Source organism: Platalea leucorodia (assembly GCF_965183815.1).
Source record: "Platalea leucorodia genome assembly, chromosome: 8".
Lineage (NCBI taxonomy): Eukaryota > Metazoa > Chordata > Aves > Pelecaniformes > Threskiornithidae > Platalea > Platalea leucorodia.
The window spans coordinates 21,124,146-21,146,749 of NC_138830.1; the positions used below are offsets into that span (position 1 = coordinate 21,124,146).

The window sequence follows — 22,604 nt, forward strand, 5'->3', positions numbered from 1 at the left end:
AGTCAATGCCAATAACTAAGGCTTGGCTTCAGGGAAATAACCATGAAAGCCACTGGGCAGCACTGCTGGCGGCCCAGGTGGAGGAAGCCCCACAGAGCCCCAGGCAGCCCCAGCCTGGGGGGCCCTAAGCCACCCTCTGATTGCATCCTGCTCCCCATACTCTCCCTGAGCCACCTGGATGCTGCCCAGATGCAGAGATGCCAACAGCGAGTGCGAGGCTGGGCAGCTCCTTGAGGCACAAACACCTTACGGGAGAGGGCAGCTGGCAAGGGCAACTCAAGGATCTGCCACCTCCAGCACGGTTATTGTTTTCCAGAAAAAAAACATCCATCTTGTGCTAGCTGCACAGGAACTTTACATGACATTTGTCGAGGATTTGGACAGGTGCAATGGAACATTTAAGGTTGCATTGAGCTGGTGGGATGCTCAAACACTTATTTAAGTTGTCCCGGCCATGATGGGAGCAGCACATCCACGAGGCAGGTCTCCAGCCCACCACAAGCAGTGCCAGGCTCAGCAGCGAGCGGCAGTGCAGCATGCATGTCACGGCCAGGGGCAGCAGGGGATGGGAGGAGGGAAGAGACAGCACAGGCAGCTTCTTTAAAAAAAAAAAAAAAATATATATATATATAGGAAGGAGGACTTTGGCTCTTTCAAGTCAGACTTCAGAAAAACAAAACCAGAACAATATGATCAAGAGAGCCTCATGCCTCCAGAAGTAAAACTGACCAACATCCTGGGACTTTCACTCTGTCTTTAAAAGAAGTCTTCAGGCAAAAACTATAAGATTGCAGACTGTCTTGTGATGGGTCTAAATAAGAGGTATTTGGGCCCAGAGTCTCCTGGTAGCAGGAAAAACTACTATCATTGATCTGGTTTATCATCTAACACCTGAAAGCGTTACAACTTGTAGTTCTAGTGAAATACAAAAGGTTTCCAATTTAAACTTTGCCTCAAATTATTCTGACTGAAATTTAGCAGTCTTGAACTGACATCTAATACGCAACGTTTAACTTAATTCAGCAGCTCAGTTACAAAAGCTTCACTGGCACTTTTTCTTCAAGGGTAGAGTATGGGTACCAGCACGTACAAAATCCTCTCAATAAACACTTTATCATCTTGCACATGGCAGTTTCTTTTACAGACCACTTATTTTTGTATTCTGACATTTTGTACTTACTTACATGGCTGAATACAGTCTTACATATGTTCTTATGCAGTGTAATATATGGCACTTTAAAGAGTTTTGACTTTCCCGAGACTATGTTTATCAGCTGTTCCAAGCCTGTTTTCATGAAATGTTGCAAAAGCACAAAAATATTTTGGTGAAATGTTGCAAAAGCACAAAAACTAACAAATACACAAGAATCACTAAACCCAGAGTTTGCTGCAAAGTGCATTTTCAAAGCAGCATCCAGGGATTCAGTCGCCACACATAATAATTGCAGGTAAACTCCTGCTGGTTATTAAACTCCTGGTTACTCTGAAAGCCAGAGTTCAGGGCTCATCACTCCCAAGTAACTAAATGCCGACAGCCTTTGGAAAACTGCGTGTCTAAAAAGCAAGACGGGGAAACTAAATTGGCATGGATTCAGACCCAGGATCTTCTCAAAGCTGCCGGTGCTGCACCCAGCACCGCCTGGGCCCCAGGCGGGGGAGCCCGGAGGGGTATGGGCAGCCCGGCGAGTGCCCGCCTGGCACCGCCAGCCACCCAAACTCTGCCTTCCTTTGGCGATGCCGCCTTCGCTTGAGTCAGCAGCTTATCGCTGTCATACGCCAACAGCCTCCACACCTGCCCCGACAAAGTCCACGCTGGCCAGCTCTTATTTCTATTGTACAAATTAAAGTTTTTTAGGCTTAAAAGAGCTGTGGGTACATTTTACATCCACACACCCCGAAAAAAACAACAAAAGAATTTCCAGGCATGCTGAATGGCAAGCAGAAACTGTTAACTATTCATTTCCAGGCTGAAATTCCACACCAAAATAAAGCTTTCAACCCTGAAGGGGGGCAGAGATTAAAAAAAAAAAAACAAACTGAACTTTCACCTCTTGAGCCGAGATGTGCAGTAAATTTAAAGTACGTTTAGTTCATGTGAAGTTATTTTTCATCTCTGCACTTCCTGGTTGAAGTAGCAAGAGTCACAGGCATCAAAGCCTCGTCTGCGCAGATTCAAGGGCGTTTACTTCAAAGAGCTGAAGAAGGGAAGCGAAGACACCAGGGTACCTTTAGCACTGACCCAGCATCTTGATTGGAGGTTTCAGGCTGCTATTTCACTTGTCTTATCCCTAAAGGGAAAGGTAAAGCCTACATATATACTGTGAATCCTCAGAGGAAAGGCACCATGCAAGCACAACGTGCTGCTTTAAGCTCCCAAAGCACTGGGATGTGGCCACAGTCAGCATCTCCCAGAGCCATCCAGCTAAACAGAAAACCATGAGCAGCCGGTTTTGGGGACCCAGGACTGGAGAAGGCATGCCAGGGCACCAAGTCCACTCTTCTGCTGCTGCTGAAATAAATTCTTTGTAATTTTTCTTCTGCCCTTCGCCCTTCTAGAGTTATTTCACACCCTTTGGCTTCAACTTAGCTTATTTACAACTGTCTTCTGCACGTTTGTCGTCATGACTGTACTTTTATTTTAAGAAGCTCCTCCTTCCCCTGGTGTTTACAGGCTGCCCCGTTCTCTCTCCGACTTCACTTTGTTAGGGACTTATCTAAGCTTTCAGTCTCTACTCAGAAAATAGCCTGTTCCCTAATCATCCCTGGCCCTGCTCCAGTTCGAATTTATCTCTCTCAAATGTGGGGGACTGGCTCTGCATAAACCATGAAAGATAAGATGGCAGGAAGGCCTTCTAAACAGCATTAATACGGCTTTAATTTTTAAGGGAAGAAACTCCCCTGATTCATCCTGGGACCCTGACTCTGTCATTTCCAACCTGCAGCACAAACTCACAGGTTTAATTCTCCAACAGCACAAAATGAAGTACCACACTCAGTACCGCTTCTGTTTCTCCATCGCCCAAGGATAAAGCCACTTCTCCCACGCAGTGGTCTAACCCCCTTCGTCACAACCACCCCTGCCGACCGTGTTTTACCAGCGCTTGTTCCCAACATACCTGTGTGCTTTGCACCAGGCTCACAAAAAGGTCCACTGTCTCTCCCCCTGCTGAAGAGCTTCACTAACAACCTCTCCTCGTCCCAAACAGTGTTAAAAGGGAACTACGACTACTTTCTCCTTAGGCCTCTCTGTTCGATACCAACTCCTTTCCCCAGCTGGACAAGAGCCTTCTGCAGACCGTGCCTGGGTGCTGCGCTTGCCCCTTAGTGCTCTTCCCAGCCTTCTACTGGCAGCTGCTGTCAGAGACTATGGGGTTACCTGGATTTTTACTTTATCTAACATGGCTGTTCTCAGCCCCACATCATCATCCATGCAGAAACAGAAGCATTTCTTTAAAACTCCGAATTGCAGATAGCCTGCAGATCTGCACTCCTGCTCACCACGGTGTCACCAGACAGGCCTCCTTCCAGTGCTATCGCCAAAAACCTTCCAGTAAATTAAAAGCACAGCTTTGTCACATTGAACACCTTGGCATCTCCCACGCAGCTAAGCTGATCCTGCTGTTGCATACATGCCCAAGGTGTCTAAGACAGACCGACACCACTTACAGCACCGCGACTGCCGATTCCTGTTCACAGCCTGCTCACCAGCAAATAAGCCACCCAGCTGAGCTTGCCATAACATTAACACATAGCCTGCACAGACATTTTAGCTATTTCACAATTACATATAATTAAAATGTTTTTAACTGCAGATTGTCACGTCCGTGTATTTGAAACAGCTTCTCCTTTTTAGTATAAAATGCAACGCCAGAACTCCCTAAGTCAAAGAATAATATTAATAATCATAATATCACATGCATGAATACTGTAATTAAACCAGCCTAGATCTGGCCAGTACTCAGATGGACTCCTTGCAAGGTAAAGGCAAGGCAAGTCTACAGAAAGGCATGCGAGAAGCTCTAAAGAGTCATTTTTTGAGCAATATGCAAACCCAGAAGGCAGTGACTACCAATTATCATCTTCTGTGGCACGTTTCCAGAAGCAGTAGGTGTACTCCTGGCCAAAACCCAACTCTAATTATACAGTGTCCACCTACTTCTAAATTTCATCTGCAAGTTATTTTTCATGTTCTCTTTATAAAATGTATTGACTAGGGTTCCTGGCACAGAACAACTGATGCCTTCTGTCCAAGACCAGGTGCATCTGAAGTGTATGACCTAATTCAGATTGTTTTTATTATTTCTCATCATATTATTTGGACAAAAGACAGAATATTATTAACCAGAACTGACTAAGTCAAGGAGAAGCTTCGCTGTAAAGAAACAAAGCTAGATATCACATCCAAGTTTTTACCAAGCTTCAATTTCTTACATCAATGTAGATTGACAGCTAAACGTCCAGGGTCTGCCATCTGCCAGAGATGCTTCCTACCTCCCTTCTTTGCTCTAAAACGGTCTTATTTGGACAGCAAAGGTCTGATCGATACCAAGATGAACAATGGCAGCGACAAAACAACAGCCATTCCCAGACTGAAGTGCCTGGTTATCTACTGGTTTCCAGTACCAGAATGGAAATGCATTATTCTGGATACCCCAAACTGCAGTTGTGAAGGCTGAAGCAATGCTGAAGCCAGTTAATTTGAGAATGCTCTGGTGTTAACAAAAATCAATGCTTTTAAGTCTCAGCCTTCAACAGAGAATCTGATTTCCCCCCCAGAAGTGACTGCAGAAGCACCCTGTTTATTCCACTGCAGCCTGCAATCCCCTTCCTATTAGATTTATACTGATTTCAGCTGGGCCAGAACTATATGAACAGGTTATGCAGAAGAAATTGGGGTAAGAGAAAGATTTCCTAAAATGATAAAGGATCCTTAAAATACCATGATACATTGGGAAGGAAGTGTTTTCCCAACTGTTCTGTGCAAACCCTGTCAAAAGCAGCTCAATCAGTTATGGGGCTGAAAAAAGTCAGTGCAAAATGTAACGAGAAGAACAGACACCCTGCATCAGCTAATGCCTCTCGCCTCCCCTCTCAGTGTCGCAATGCCTCTGCTTCATGAACACACGAGTTACACATATAAATAATGTTGGCTTTTTTTTGTTTGAAGGGATTTTGTTTGTTTGAAGGGTTATTCTTAAATATTCATTTGCTATAGTTACAGAATGAACAAACACATGTTTAAATAAGTCATAGAAATACTTACAGACCAAATAATTATCATCCTTCTAGATACAGAGTGATCTATGTTCCAGTAGGTAAATGGAAGGAAAGTGATATAAAAAATCTCTTCACCCAAAGCAGCTGAAAACTTGAACAAGTAGTAGTAGAAGTAGTTCTTCACAATATACTTCTGTGCGTAACCCTGGAAATGAGAGGATTTTAGAAAGTTTTAGTGAATTAGCAAATTATATCAAACGTTTAAGATATTTTAGCTGTTACAGTTCCCAGCCCTTAAACCAAATAATTTGTTGGACCAAGTGTCAAGAAATGAAGTTCAATTTTTATAATAAAATGAAGACTATAGTGATAGCTCAATTACATTTCCTGCAGATCAGAAATCTATTCAAACTAATTAAGGGTAGCAGTCACATTGACAAAGGTTTTCAAAAGCTCGGATCAGTCTTTCCTCCAGGGAAATCAAGCATATTTAAGAAAGAGTACCGATGCGTTAATTTTGAGGGTTCTACAACTGTAGATAAAGAGAGGCACCATTGCTTTTGCTGGAAATGTGTTTTGAGATGAAAAAGTAAACCGCAATTACTGAACCATTTAATTTAAAAATTGCCTTATTATAGCAGGCAAATTTTACCCTGCTAGTCCCTGAAACTTGCCATCAGGCACCACTGGTAACAGCATCCCCTGCGCTGCCCTCAACACCAGGCTCTTCCACGCACTTCCAACCCCGCGTTCCCCCACAGCGGGATGCTCGTCACATCTCCCCACACTGAAATGCCACGGCTGTAAGCTACAGCCCTTAGAGGTGAGTTGGCTCAGTAATCACAGCAGCATGAGCTGATCTGGGGGAAACAAGGCTGCGAGCGGGCAGAGAGAGGAGCTGCCCCTGTCACCACCAAATTTTCGCTCTGATATCTTTAAGTACCAACAATCAGGTTGTCTCTTTGAACATTACCAGCAGATGTACTGCTAACAGTATCAGGTGACACTGTTTAGGAGTTTATTCACTTTATTAAGCTACAGATTTCACTGCTCGCTGGATTTGGCAGCTAGATGATTTCATTAGATGTACCCCACCTAACATACTCGTTTTCCCTCTTCTAAAAGGCTGCACCCAGCCTGCCGGAGCTGGGAAGCCACACAACAGCATATATTATTAAGGCCATGACTTTGGTCACTTGTGGCGAGGTTTGCTGTTGCTGCCGTTTGGCACTAGTACACCACTAAGAAGCCTCCCACCCTGTTAGCAGGAGCAACATGCAAGTGAATCACATTTTATATAAACATCTGTACACTTCCGAAAATAGGAGATATAAAGAGGATTTTTGATTTGGGGGTGGGAGCAAGGGAGCCAATCTAGTCTCTCTCCATCTCCCCAAAAAGAAAAAAAAAAAAAAAAATATGGAAGTTAGCTGTGTAAATACGAGATGAAAGAACTTCCTAAAGATGAGAGTTGAGATCATGAAGGTTTCAGCATAGACACGCTAAGATATAGCTTTGACATAATCTCCTAAAACACTTCCAAGAGGAAAACTATTATGCTTGGATTTGACTGTGTAACTAATCTACCAGAGAGAAATTCTCATCCTACGTGCTAGTGAGAAAATGTAAAAATCATCTAAGGAGTCTAGACGTGCAACTGTGACTCATTGTAAAAGCCATTACAAGTTCCAGTCCCTTAATCTGCTTTCAATATGGAGATGAGGCAAACTGCATGAAGACAACAAAAGCAAGACGGAAAGAAGCTGCATCCATTCACCTATTAAAAAAACCCAAAACAACAGCTTATTTAAGCTGATTTTTGCGTGAATAAACAGAAAAGATGAGTCAACGCTTTCGAAACACTGGGGTCACAGGAGTGTTCCCCTATGTATTGGTAATGGAGGTCACAGATGAGTTACTGGCACCCCTCTAAGATAATTCAGCAGTATGCTATGGCTGGCTGAATGACAGACCAATCAGTCCAAGTGTCTCGACTCTCATATGCCACTTAGAAAACACCCCCAGTGCAATTAGCAACTCTGATGCTTCTGTCTGAGATCCTGAAACTGTATTCGGCCACACTTACATTGCCCCAAAGAGAGCTCTCTTCTGGCCTCGCTAATTCCTCAATTAAGCATCAGTCCCCACTGTATTAGGAATTACATGCTCGTGTGCTTTAGATCAAAGATGATCAGACATATCCCTAAGGTTACTCTTTTATACTTGGACTCGTGGGATGAGGGATAAAACTTTCTAATTCCAGTAATCTGTTTGGGGGGGGGGGGGGGGGGGAAATCAGGTTCTAAAAGAAATCTGAAGTTAAATATTTCCAGGCAGAAGGCAGGGCCAAGTCTTCCCATGGAATTTTTAGAATGTTTCTTTTTCTTTTTTTTTTTCTTTCTATCAGAAATCACTCCCCACTCATTTGCATTTTTTTGTTTGGTCGTTTAACACTTTTCTTTTTTTAAACACTACACCAGCAGTTGTGGACAGCCCAACGTGTGAGGCAGGGGACAAACAGATCACGCCTGTGACACACAACGGTAACAGCCACATGTTGGGCATGCAAGGAATCACAGAATCGCTCCAGTTCATTTTAGATAGTGTACAGTAATAAAAAAGCAATGTTTTCATTCATTGTGATCCTAAAGAATTGTAAGTACGGAACGTGCACTCCAAGCACCTTTGTACCCTGGCCCGTGAGAGGTCTACATTCGGTTGCAGCAGTTCGCTCACATTTACTATTTATACCCATTATTTCTGCAGAAAGCAAAGACTACTGTGCTTTGTGAAGTGCCTTCCCTTTTTATTCTCATTCTAACCCCAGTGCAGGAAAAAGCCATTACAATTATTTGTGTGAACATTTAGCATCTTCTACCATTCTCAGAAGTTTATTCAACCTCTACTTTTAAATAACTCTGATCTTTAGACTTGTTTATACTTAATGCACTGAAGTGACCCGATGTCTTCCACAACATCTGAAGCACTTTCAGTGAGCCAGCCCCTCCATCCATCTCCATTACTATTTGGTCTGGATCACAGAAGTTGTAATGGGCAGTAATTAAGGCTGTAGAGAGAGTCAGAATTTTAAGAACATTTCAGAAGCAAGGTGTGACAAGCCACGACATTTGCAGACACAGAAGACAGGTAATTTCACACAAATGACCCTTCTCATCAACTATAAAATATCTGTTTTGAAAAAACTTAACTGCTCAAATTACAAGAGACTCACACATCCATTTGAGTCTCCATAAATTAAATACTCACCTGAAGTATTGGCACAGAAAATGGCCACTGTAGGGCATCCTAATTTCACAGTCTCTGCACACTGGTCATGGGTGGGTTACCCACAGCAGGTGCTGCCCCACGCATGCTCAGGGGTCCGAATGCAGCCCCTACACTGCTGCAGCACCCACCCAACCTCTCCCGGAGCGCAGGAGCATCCCCAAAGCCTCCCTACAAAGCAGTAACAACAGGGCCAGCAGAGCAGATCAAACCACCACCATGGTGACTCTTGGGAGACACCAACACAATGACACAGTATAGCAGGAATCCATAATTTTAGACAGTACATAATATTGAGCCTTTATAGCTGAAGTAAAGGAACAGCAGCTGAACCACTAATGTAATGGATTTAAAATGTATTTTTAGGCAGAGGTATACCCCCCACAAGACAAAAAAAAATAAAAAAGCTGTGTAAAGATACCACTCCTTCCAGTTCCTGTAGGATCTCCCTCATCAGAATGCTAAACAGGCACTGGCTTTCCCTGCCTTGTCTCTAGGGTCAAGCATTGCAGCATCTAAGACTCAGAGCCTGACCCAGAGATACCATTAACCAACATTTTGTTCTCGGCTCTCAATTACTTTGGATCTTTCAGAAGATGTGAATGTTTAATTAAAGTTCTTGAAGTCCCTTGCTTCCCTTCCAACAGAATTGCCTTGCAGAACAGCAGGAATTTCCCTCCCAAAGCCGCTCATTAATGCACTGCAATACTTCTCACTTAAGGGAGGGTTTGGTTTTTTTATGCTGCAAAAAGGCACAAAATTTAGAGAAGCCACCAAAGACCAGGCACAAGAACAAAAAGCCAAAAATTCCCATCCAGATGCTGCTGTACATGGAGACAATAGAAATCAGAGAATTCAGTCCCACAGTGCAGTACTGTGTGGAGTATAACCAGTGGGAAGAAACCATTCTGTATTGCAGCCAGTTTTGTGTCACTTCTATGTTTATTAACTGTACCCAGTTAATAAAACAACCTATCATGTCACAACCAAAAATTAGGTATCAGTGATCAGGTCTTGGAAAATAAGAAAAAGCAAAAGCCATGATATCAAAGGCTTCAGCTCTTCCATCCATCTACACAGCTAAGTGTCAAACAATTTCAGAGGTTTCTGAAAATTCAACATGCATCTGAGAGCAGCCAGTAACATCTCCAGCACCTACATATCCACTTCTCCTGGGAACACCAAGGCTAGAAACTCACCACTCCAAGGTGAAAGAACAGGGTGGCCAGGGAAGAGGGGCTGTGCCCCAGTGGGAGATCCTGGTGTGGCCATGAGCCCCTCGCAGGGAGGGCTTGGGGGCACAGGACCGGTGGTGTTGGAGGAGGCAGCAAAGGAGGGATACAGACACATGGAAGAAATTGCAGAGATGTCAGAAAGACAGCAGAGGGGAAGGCAGTATCATACAGAGCCTACAAAATGAGCCTAAGGAGCCCCAAGGCGTGAAAAGCTTACCAAACCACGCTCACATATACGTGCAGCTGCGCACTCTGCTCAAGCACTGTTAATCAGGTAATTATTTTCTTTTTTCCCCTCTCCACAATGTGATGCAGCTAGTTAACAAGAGTTTCCCAGGTTTATATAGCATCCTTGATGTTGGACAGACACCTAGAGCTAACTGAAACCTGAAAAACGTGGGGATGGAGACAAACAGAAATCACAGGAAAACCCTCCTTCAACGCTATGAAGTTCTGACCAGCTCTGCTATTAGCAGAAAGGGTTTGCTGCCTACTACACAAATAGACATCATCCAACTTGCAGCTGTTGCGCGTGCGTTTACAGCGGCATGCACTAATGGTGCAATGATTAGGGACAGGGCCTTGAATCATCATTTCATGCAGAAGCAAGACAATCTCTGCATGAGAAGTAACAACGTGTGAGCTTCAAGCCAGACAACCATAATGCTTTCAGTAGTCTCAGGCACAGAACAAGCAGGGAGTCTAAAAATCAGATGGCCTTCTGGTAGCATTTCAGTAGTTTCTTAATTCATTCAAAGCACCAAAAAAGGCCACTATGAAAAGCTCTCAGCAAGGCACTTCAGCAGAGTAGTGTCACATGGCCAGCAGCACCAGGGATGGCTGGAAGCTGTCAGGCTGAAATGGGCCAGGCTTTGCAGGACCAAAGGCTGAGACCAGTCAAGCGGGAAACAGGAGAGGCGTGTCCAGGACTCCCACCAGTGCTGCCATGCTGGGCACAATGCTCACCCAATCGATGTCACACCATTCATCACATCTTACATCAGTGCATCGTCACCCAAAGTTCAGTCTGTAGAGGATGGTCAGCTGAAACAGACACGCACACCTGCATGATCAACTCACACTCAGCATGCCACAGTTAGGATGGGTCCAGAACATAGTTAAGACACCTCAGTTTAGCCCTGAAGATTTCATTTTTTAAACTTCAGATTATTTTCCCTTCCACTCTGATAAGTACTTGGGAGGTAGACTGAATTATAGGTTATATTTCTGTACATTGCACTTGAAGTAACATAATTAGCCCTTCTTTCTTCTGTTGAAAGAACACAGGTAGATGTAACAGAATCTGCCAAGCCATTTAAATATAAAGTGGAATAAAATAAGACTAGAGTTGACAGAGCACTTGCTTAGGCAATTAATAGGAAGAATCAACGAAGGAAAAAAATTGATTATGTCATCTTCCTAAAAGAAAACCTTCTTAATTAAAAAAATTAAAAAGAAAAGCCCATACATCTCTTTCAGAGACTTAGGGGAATGACTGCTAATGAGACTGGGGGTGCTTGTGAAGGACTATGCCTGCAGTCAGCTGGAAGGACAGCCTCGTGTTTCCTGAAAGGCAGCCTAACCAAAGTCTAGTCCAGCTTGTCCACCAAGGAAGGACGGTTTACACTCCCATCACTCTGACAGAAGTTCGTCTAACCTGTCCTTACTGACGCCGATGGTGGAGGCTCCACTGCTTGCTCCAGGCGATCTCCGTGTGCTTTGCTCTCCCCGACACCTAGCCTGAAATTTTCTCACTGAAATTTAAACCTATGACTATTTTCTTATCTACTACAGACAAGAAACAAATTGTTTCCTTCCTCTGAAGGCTGACATGGGAGAAGCTTGTTACAAGCATTCAAAAAAGACATAACTGTCCTCTCTTCCACTGCTTGATCACCTGGTATTTCTTACAGAAGATATTTAGTATTTTCCAGACACAGCACTTAACATGCCTGCCTTGAGTTATGGTGCCCAAAGATCAGACATGACACAGTAATGCTGAAGGAATAGTCCTGCACAATTTCATTCATTTTGCAGGCTGTTTTCAGAATAACACGCCACCATTGGACCATACTCAACCTGTGATCTCCTCTAATAATTTTTTTTCTCCATGAAAGCACTACCAAGCCTATTCTTTTCCATTCTGTAGTTGAGTATTTATTATACCTGCTTGTTCAATAGGTATCTGCACCTATTGAATAAAGTCAGTTTTCAATCATACCTTCAACTTGACGAGACTATTTGATTTCTGTTCTTGTCCTCCAGCCTACCCACAGCTCCTCCTAAATTCATCTCAGTCAGCATGCCTCTCACACCTACATTTCCAGCTAGTTACTTCCATGTGGCTATGAAACCTACTCTGAAGAGCCTCTGTACTCATCACTTTCCATCAAAAGGTATTCTTCGTGGCACTCAAACTTGCAGGCTATTCAACTTCATATATTCCTTTCTTAGCAGATGCCTGGAGAGTTGACATCCATGATTCCTACCAGCTCATATGCTTTGGAGCTTGTACTAGTTGGTAACAAAAAGGTAAGATCATCTGATCTTCTCCACACAGTGGTCTCATGGTATCAGAATGATCTTTCAGCCTTTTTCTTCCAATACCATTCAGAGAAACCCAAAGAGGTCCACCTTCCACCAGTGTTCAGACTTGTGAGCAAACACCTATACACACATCCCTGACACAGAGGGTCATGCCTTTGTCTTTAGTTCCTTGCATGCTCTTTATGGAAAGTTGTCCCTCTCATGGCCATTCCAGTTGCCCGAGTAACTCCCCAGACGTCCAGTTCTTACGCTTTTGTTTTTAATCACTGATGAGTGTCAACAGCAGTTTCCTGCCAAGAAAGCTGCACAACACCAGCATAAGTAGGGCTGCGTGCATCTTCTTTTTGATGAGCACTGTGAAGGCGGCTCACCTCCTTCATCCTCTCAGCAAGAGATCAGCCCCCAGCCAGAGGTCAGGCAGACTGGACACGGCTGTTTCAGGTGCCCCCGACAAAAGTGGTGGGTGAGCTTCCCATGCGCTTCAGCATCCTCCTACGTTCCAGGAAGAACTGGCTGATTTGTGCCATGAGGAAGTAACAGGGCAAAAGAGAGGCAGGGGAGGGAAGGGCAGAAGAAAAAGGCCTCCTTCCTCCACAATTTACAGTGGGAGAACAGGTTTGTTTAATTGCATTTTAATTCACAAGAATTAGATTGCAATTTTGTGAGGTGCACCACGGAGCCTACACCTGAAAGTGTCTGAGGAAGTCATTTTAGGGTTAGGTAGCTGCAATCTCTGGACAGAGAGAGGGGCAATTTGAGTTAAGAACAGGAGAAAGTAAATTACAGATGGCTCAGAAGGACGGGGACTCCTGCTTCGAAACGGAGATCAAAAAAATTCCTCCGAAACTCAACCATATTTCATATCTCCAAAGGTTGAGTGTTACTAAAAGTGTTTTTGGCTAGAAGAAGGATGCGTCACACAACAACAGTTTTCAAACTGCACAGCATTAGACAGCCACCCTGCCCACGCGCCAGCTCCCTGCGAGCACCACCACCTCTTGGTTTTGACTTCCTGCCAAAACACATGAGTCAGAGCGTTACTAGGACCTGCGTGGCTGCTAGATATCCAGGCTGCTCTCCAGAGATCTGGAGAAAGAAGAGTGGGAAGCCCCTCAGTTTGCTTTTCCCCCAGCATGCCTGGGTTTGGGGACCTCCCAGCTGACGGCAGCCTAACCCAACAGAAACATACAGGAATGGCCAAATGACCAAAGACTTCAATATTATGTTTCTTTTCAGAGCAAAAAGCTTGTTCTCATCTTAAGATTTGGTTTTAGAAATTAACTATAGCCTGGAAATTTGACATCATAGATTAGTCACATATTTGTACCCAGCAGCCTCATGAACCCTATCGGCCTGTTTCTGCACACAGATTGTTTCCACGGTAGAGGTCTATTTTGGGAGGCACGAAGCAGCAAGGCTTCTGGAAGATAAACCGGCAGAGTAACACTATACCATTTTCAGACAACTAAATAATTTTTTTTTTAATCTGTTATAACCAGGCAACAGCCCAGGGAGAAGTGACTGTTTCCCCAGCAGATAGTTCCAGGATTCAAGTCAAAGAGCAGTTTTCTAAGGTAGTGCCAAACAAGGGTTCAGGTTAACCGTCATTGTAAATATGCCAGTCCCAGGTAGATGTGCTCCTGGAAGGCAGAGACCATTGTAAACAGGAAGGGACATGGTGTTCAAATTCCAGCCATCACCACAGAGAGGCATGCTGGAGGACACCTCAGCAGCCGCTGGGGACAAGAGCAGTAGATAAGATGTTCTCAATTCACTTGCTGCCTCATTATTAGTTGCAATTAGTGCAGGCCATGCTGATGTCAGCTCTGTTTCCAATGGAGAGGCACACAAGGAGACCAATGGGTGACCTGATGTCACCAACAAGCGCTGTTCAAGCAGTCGGCCAGGATCTCTTACGCCGCTGAAGAAGTGACTCTGTGGCTGAAGCCCCCTTGGCACCCCAGCAGCCCCCATGCACCAGCACTGCTCGGCACAGCGCTGCTGGCATGGTTTGGCACATGCTTGCAAGGTTTAACGCTTCAATCTGCGCCAGTTCACTGTTCACCCTGACACCTCATGGGTAGGGATGACACTGGCATCACAGCCGCCCTGCCATACATGCCCCCTTCTCTTCCCTAGACCCCTCTTAGTGTTTTGCTCATTCTGTCCTCTGCTTCATGCCATACACCCTGGTCCATGGGCCTTATATTTGTCATGGAGCAGGTTCCTCGCTGTTAATGCTTCTGAGCCCTTTCCCACGCAAACATTTGGTCTTTGTGGCACGACTGAGGTGTCTGACACTTCTGGAAAACAGTATCTCAACGCTCTCCCTTTGCACAGAGAAATGCCAATAGGGAACACTGAAGGCAATACACCTAATTAAACTGGTTAGCATAAGTAAGCAGTTATAATTATGTCAAGTCAAGCTAGCTGCAAAGAGGATAACAACGACCTGGTCTGCTGTTACAGAATGACCACACACCTTCGTGCGTGCCAGAACTGGCAGGCTCAGGGAACTCTTATTAGCAGTAGTTTGCAACAGCCAGTTGTCTTCACAAGAAGGATTAAACATACCTTTTTTTTTTTTTTTACATCTAGTAACAGTCACGAACGTAGTAATACAATAGTAATAAATTAGCAATATAACCCTATATTAAAGCACCCCCATACCTCTAAATCTAGACCAATAGTAGTTTACTTTGGAAAAATAAGTTACAGGTGCTAACTATACTGAACTGATATGAAGCCCTATAAAGCAGGAACTTAAATAGCTATTTTAAATAAAAATCTCACAGTTTAAACACCACCACCTGTACATTCTAGACCTCAAATTTACTTGCAGTCAATAGTCACCTATTGCCCAGATGACCCATAAATATTCCCTGCAGAGCATATACACAAGGTAAAGTAAAAAAACTGGCTGTCCAAAGGAATTTTCCAGGGAGAGCAGATTTTCTCTGGCTCTTCGCCCATTAAACCTACCCCTGTTCTCCAGAGACCCAAAGGAGAAAAATGACAGCAGATGAGCTTTTATTCCTCTGGTTGATACCTGAACTAATGGCCTAAGACATTTAGCAGAATTATAAAACAGCAAGTGGCTCACCTCCAAGTACTGGAATTAATCCTAGGATCCTGACAGCTCCTCACTATGAGGTCCAGCAGCCTCCAAAAGGATGACTCAGGCTGTGAGCCGGGAAACGCTGAGTCACAAAGCACCTAATCATCAGTGTAACGACTTGGGCTCCCGGCGCAGCCCCTCGCATGCCCCGGCACCACCACCCACCTCGCCAGCAGCAGCTTCCGCAGCAGGAAGCACGGCGCAGCCACACAGGATACCTACCACAATCAGCAATTGATGTTTCACAAACTTTTATTAGCATCAGGTGTTTCTGACAGTTAAGGTATAACTACAGTGTAAATATGAACTGTACTCTTTCCAAGGCAGAAAGATCTCAAGAGATGATAAAGCATCTGGGAGAATGAATAATGGAGAAAAACAAACAAATCTCTACAGAGAACTTTGAATAAGAGATTTTTTTTCTTTGTTCCCTTTAATTCAGGCTATCAATTTCAGGAGCAACAGTCCATCAGGAGGTTACAGATAAGCAGAGCCCTACTTTTTAAATATATGTAACATTTATTTGGCCACTCACTAAAACACTGGACAAGTCTTCAGAAAGTTAGTTAGTATTTTTAAGTGTACAACTCAAGGACTTCATACAGAGCATCAGGAAAAGATATCTTCTAAGCAGTTTCAGAAAGAAATTCCCTGCAAAACCAACTAACATTAGAAAGGAGTGCAGAAAAAGAAGTATTAGCTAGAAACAGGATAATTACCAGAAGTTACTGTCTTGTCTTCCATAGTAATAAAACCCAACAGTTCCTTCACTAAAAGCCCATGGGTTCAATATTAAGTCCAAGCCAGGGCATAAATCCAGCTAGCGTGCTGGACTAACACCATTTTGTATCATCCTCAGACACCTGAGTTTTCACTTGAAGTATTAAAAAGTGTTTCTAACTGATCTGGTAACCAAGGGAACATCAAGAACATGGGCTAAGCAACTGATTCAATATTTAAGAAACACATGCAGCGCTCGCTGTCACATCTAAGCATTTCATTCCTTGTCTTGTCATCTCAGGGCAGCTCCTGTGGGGCAGACAGGACTGCATTACAAAGATTCGGAAATACAGCCACTCGTTGTGCTGCTGACCACTGTAATGAGGCCTTGCTGACTTTTTTTTTTAAAAAAAAAAAAAAAGAAAACACATATAATCTGCAGGTTATACATAAAAGACAACACTGATGCATCACGACTAGCACTGCTGGCAACAAAAGCATGCAGATAACTAAAGGCCGCCTTTTCCCGGATCATGAGCTGTCCTGTCTTGTCATCCTCCTGAGGGATCCCCCTTCTCTCCATGTAGTATGGCATCCATCCCTACCAGGTGTGTCCATCCCCTCCCAAACCACCACCAGATGGTACCCCTCAGCTGCCTTTCCCCAGCATTCCTCCAGCTGTGCCACCTCGGCACACGATCCAGCCTATGCCAGATGCAGGGGCCTGAGAGCTGGCCCAGAAGGAAGGGGAATGTCCTAGGGAGATGGAGCTGTGGCAGCCCCAGCATCTGGCCAACCGTTCACGTCTTCTTCACTCAAGCATGCAATTATATATGCTGCTTTCACAGGTATAACCTACTGATCATTCAAGAACTTACACAGGAGAATGTGAAAGATTTTAAGACTACTTCATTGCGACAGTAAAGACAAAGTAATATAACCTCATAGAAACCTTCTGTCCTGATAATACAGCCTTTGAAAGCACCAAGCTTCAGAAAGGGATACTCAAGCTGAGCACAGAGCCACCCAAGGTCACCAGCAGTGAGATGTAGGGGCAGTGCTTAAGCACCTTTCTGCAAATACCTGCAGCCAAGAGCAAGAAAATATCACCATCCTTAGAAAGTTTATGGCCAAAGACTTTGCTATGTGTATTAGGCTCCTCCACTTCTTTGCAGATACATCAGGGCAACCCCAGTTCATTTAGCAACAGAGCAGTGAGTATGTTTTTTGGCATGCAGAAGATCCAAATTCACTTTCTGCATCTCCTGGCAGGTTGCAGAAGACCCTCTTCGTATAAATGAATTTTCACATAAGCAGAGAGAGTCTGCTTTTATAATTCTAGCACTTCATTGAAACATTGGTCAAGCCGTTACTCCCATCTCCATTTTCTTTGGATTTGGACCCAACTTTCACGTTTCAGAAGTGAGGGTCCAAATTACGTGGAAACAAACTCTTCTACTTTTATCTCCAGGTCTCATGAAGTCTTACCCAGGACGTATTCACCCTTCAGTAAAGGTAGTTGTTTCTTGTGAAACCCAAAACATTGCTGCGGGTCAAGCGAATGGCTCCGTTCATGGAGCATTAACTTGGTGAGGATTTTAGTATCGATACTGTTACATTAATCATGTCACTGCTCAAAAGCAGGTAGTGAAAACAAATCTTTTAGTGAATTATCTGCATATTTACTGAAAATAGTTTACTGTAGTTCAGAAGTGAACAGACTGAAGGACTACCCCAATTTTCCTTATCTTCTAATTGAGAAAGAGTTAAACAATGGCTAACGAATTTTATATGCTTGAAATGGGAAACCAAGCAGTAGATGTAGAACAGGGAAAGGTAAAATAGCACGAGAGGGGAGGAGTAGTAGAGTTGCAGCATTCACGGCTGGCCCGTGTTTATTTTGCAGGTAGAGTCTGGAAGACCATTATCACACCTCCTTTCCAACAGGCACCACAAAGTGATCTGCTAATGAATTAAAGTCATTACAGCAAGAGAAAAAGCAGGTCATCCAACCTGTACACATCGGTTGCGTCACGCCCTTCCCCTCTTCCCTTCCGATACACAAGAGAATCACAGGCCGTGCCACCAAACGCCGCGTCCTGCCCGGCCCCAGGGCCCGCGGGGGGCGCAGCCCACCCCGGCACCCCCGCGCGGCGCAGGCCCGGCGGCGGCGCGGCTGCGGCGGAGCCCCCGCCGGTGCCGAGGCTCCCCCACGGCGGGGCCGCGGCCCAGCGAGGCACGGCGCCGGCGGCGCCCCGGCCGCGGAGGGGTCCGCGGGGAACGGAACCGCGCTCCCAGCCGCTGCCCGCGGGAGAACGCGCATCCCGGGGCGAGGCGGCGCCGCCGCGGAGCCCCTCCAGGCCCCGCTGCAGGCGGACCCCCGTTCGCACGCACTGTCTCATTTCGGGGGCGTCAGCGACGGGGGTAAGCGGAGAATCCCAGAGCCGCGTCCCCGGCGGGGCCGGGATGATGCCGGGCTGCGGCGCCGCGCAGCGCTCCCCGGCACCGGCGGCCCCTCGCAGCCCGGCCCCTCCGCCCCTCCTCCCGGCCCCCCGCCCGGGCAGGCGGCGGGATGGGGGGGAGCCCCCGGGGAGCCCCGGCGCGCACGGCCGCGGGGGGCGGCTCTGCTGAGTCACGGCCGGGCCCGGCCGCTCTCCGCGACACTCACCTGCGGGCCGCGGCCGCTCCGCACCCCGTTGCGGGGGCCGCGGCCGGCGGCTGCCGGGCGGCGCTGCGCGCCCGCGCCGTTGCAGGCGCCGCGGTCCCGGGCCCCCTCCGCTGGGTCGCCGCCGCCGCCGCCGCCGCCGCCGCCTTCCTCGCCGGCGGGGAAGAGCCCGCAGCAGCGCTGGAAGCGCGCCACGGGCTGGGAGCTGCGCAGGGTGCCCAGCAGGCGGGCCATGCTGCCGGCAGCCTCCGCGCCGCGGAGCCCCGACCCACGCAGCGCCCCGGCGGCCGCGGGGCCGCGGGCAGGTGCGCCCGCCCCGCCCCGCCCCGCCCGCACAGGTGCGCCCGCCCCGCCCCGCCCGCACAGGTGCGCCCCGCCCGGGAGCGCCCCCTGCCGGCCGGGCCCTGCGCCCCCCGCGCCTCACGCAGCGGCAGTGGGAAACTCGGCAAGTTCCTCTTTTCTGTCATGTTTCCTCCCATGATGGCCCCGATGAAAGCGTGATGTACCTGGAGATGCACGCAGCCCGCTTGCTTAGCCTCGAGACAAAGCGCCCTGACTCTCACCGTCAGGGTTTCCCTGGGAAACACTAAACGCGGGTGCCGTGAAAAGGCGGGCGAGGAGGAGCGCGGGCGAGAGCCTTTTCCCCTGCCTGCGCTCGCACTCATGCCACTGCTCCCCCGGGTGGAAGGGCTACCTGGGCTGGTCTCCCATCAGCTCCCCTCTCGGGTTAAAACGTACCTGGACTGGCCCCTGTTTCATTTTGTCCCGTCTTGGAGCCACCATTTTTTTTTTCCCTCCTGAATATGTACACATAGATATTGTATACGTACACGTGTAGACATACACATAAAAGCACACGACTCTAAGGGTTTTCTCCCTTAAATACAGCTATGGCATTTTGCATAGAAAGAGAGAAGTTACCACTTGGAAGATACCCCTCAAGCTCCAGGGCTGCAAAACTTGCCATGGACGATGCTTGCTGATTTCTGCTCATGAACCGTTAAGGACCTTAGTTTTGTTGGTGTATTTGATTTTTTAAACAGCCCATTTCTATCCCCAGAAATATATTTTGTATAAAGATTGCAAAATCATCATTTGCTCAGGGTAGGCTCATTGCAAATTTGTTACTTTTCCCCCCTCTCAAACACCCCAAATTACCCAGGATTGCATCCAGGCTTTTTTCCCTAGAGCCCTTGGAAACCAAAGCCATGCTCCTTTGCTTTTTAGAAAGTCGGTTTGTCCCTGTGCCATTGCTTGTGCTGACCGCGGGAGATGCTCACCCCGCCTCCGTGGGTGCCAGCGCTCTCCAGATGGCAGGGCCACCTCCTCAGCCGGCCCCGCTCAGCCAGGCCAGCGCCACGGCCGCTGGCAGCACGGCCTCCGCAGGGAACTACAGGGACGGGTCTCCTTCGCTCCCGCCCAGACTCTAGGGCAGACTCCATAGATCCCATCTAATTGTTTCGTGTGATTCATTCTCTTTTATCTTCTCAAAATGTAATCTTCTATCGTTCGAGGTTTGCCCAACCGCAGCTCCAGGTGACATCACGTTTCAAGTGCTGTCCTCACTGCTTGTGCGCGCACGCACTCATCCACGGCCGTGATGACAGGGTTGCCGCTCACTTATTGGCAGAACCAGTTCACGCAGGCTGAGGAGGGAGGCTGCCCATTCCGGCTTGGTTATACGTTTATCTTGTTTACTTGCAAGAATTACTCATTGTTTGCTTCTGGTTTTGTTTTTTAACAGATGTATACTTTATTAGGTGCACTCATAAGTATCTGGGAAGCTTTTCTGTTCTTTTTGCTGTTTCTTGGATATGCGAAACATCCACGAGTGTGGAATTTCAATTAAAAATTGCATTTATATTGCTTAATTCTTTCTACATAGACTGACTTCAGTAGAGCTGGATGAGAGATGAGTTTGTTCCATAGTTCCTTCATGGTTATTTTCATTGTATTACAGGAAGAGTCTTCAAAATTATTTCATTTTTACTTTATCCACCTATATGATGATGCATACGGGAGTTTTAACATGTTAATTTGAAAAGCAAAATTGCAGCTCTGCCGGTGCAGCTGGGAGTTTTGCTGCTGATGCTGGTGAGGTAGAATCTCATCCAGAGACACGGCGTAAAGCAGGAAAGCAGGAATGAAAGTGCATGGCCGGGGCCAGCACTCTATAGGTATTTTAAAACATCTCTTTGTCAACCACAAGTCAATATTTATCTGATCTGCCTACATACTTGTGTCTCCCCATTGTCATTATAATACTTCCCAAGTATTAAAATAGAACTAACAATTTGTAGCCAGCTTCTACCTAATTCTTCTTCAGGCAAACACTGGGGTTAGTGGGAGGGTGCCTCAGGGAGGACATCAGCATCCAGCTGATACGAACTCAGGATGACTGAGATTTTTTTTCCAAACTTACTCTAAACCTAATAGAGCCCAAAAAATTTAAAAAAAGGGGAGGGATTTCTACCTATTGTTAATTGTAACCTGCCTTGTCCATGTCTTCGAGCACTCCAGCTCTTAGTTTGTCTTTATTCACTAAGGCTTCCAAGAAAGCCAAGGGGGGGGGGGGGGGGGGGCGGAATCTACTTTTAAGAATTTACCATTTTCTTGACATTAGCTTAATACAGCTGTGACTTTAGATTGGGTTAGTAGATTGTTCTAGCGGAGGCATCTGTGCAGAACAACTGCATGCAGTTTCCCCCCCATATTTCCTTATTCTAGCTTGAGTAGCAAAGCATTAGACAAAGCCAGGCCTAAGAGACCTTCCTACTGCTAGGTGGCATGGGGAACACCAGACTAAGCAAGCCCTCTCGACTTACAGGGGAATCAGCACGCAGATACGAACCACTGGGGAATGGGAGAAAAAGAAAGGCCAGAACTGCAGTGTTATTGAAAAAAAATGCAAACCGGGTCTGAAGCATGCCAGATCTGAAGGAACTTTAAGCATCCCTTCAGTCAAGACTGCAGTGAGACTTTGTCTCTGCAAAATAAGGCTGCACGTGGAAAGGACGCTGCCTGTCATTCCTAGCTTAGAAATGAGCTGACCCTAATTAGGCTGGAGGTGTGGGGGCATTTTACAAAGGTGCCTGGGGGCCCAGGGCTGCAAATATCCAGCAAAAGGGATTTGTGGGAATGCCTGCAGAGGCCAGATGCCTAACACTCATTGAATCAACATGAGCAATTGTAAGTGGTACATAAGCTGATGAGGGAAGTTTGTGACCCCTTTTTTGCTAAGGAAAGGGAAGGGATTTGTGAAGGTTGTGTTCCTAACATAGACTGATATCTGGAAGGAAAGAAACATTTCAGTTTGGGATTAGGGCACAAAGTTTTCATTAAGAAAACCTCATTGATGGCTTTTGGACATTTTCTTAGGAAGATAATGATCAATCTGATCAATCTGCCTCTGCCACCTCCCCTCAACCAATTTTTGAACATCTGGCAAGTTCAAATCACATTCATCATGGGAGCAGAGGTTTCCACAGCCTTGCACTCCTGCAGTTTTAGGGGGAAAGGGCAGCGGGATAGCAGACAGAGACAAGCAGCTTGGGCTGCTTGATGGCCCCATGCAGGACACGCTTATTTCCAGGCGTGCTGCTGGCAATTCCACCTCTTGCCTAGCCGGTGCCTAACGGATATGGGCATGGCTGCAGGATAGAGCAGCGTGATTTTGGGGAACTGGGAAGAGGGAAATAGAGATACTTCCAGGAGGGAACAGAGGATCGTAGGAAGGACCGTAGCACATCAGTGGGAGGTGTTTGGGCCACAAAGAGGATGGTGGGTTTGAGGAGAGAACCGAGGGCAGAAGACTGAC

General features: G+C 46.3%; 1 protein-coding gene across 1 annotated transcript in view; it reads right to left on the reverse strand.

Annotated features, from left to right (window-relative positions):
• Positions 1-19,021, reverse strand: part of SGPP2 (sphingosine-1-phosphate phosphatase 2) — a gene marked incomplete at both ends in the record, with an annotated part of 36,143 nt that extends 17,122 nt beyond the window's left edge. The window contains 2 exons of the mRNA XM_082319419.1: positions 5,264-5,422; positions 18,791-19,021. Coding sequence (XP_082175545.1) covers positions 5,264-5,422; positions 18,791-19,021 — 390 coding nt within the window. The remainder of the gene's footprint in view (positions 1-5,263; positions 5,423-18,790) is intronic.
• Positions 19,022-22,604: the final 3,583 nt, after the last annotated feature.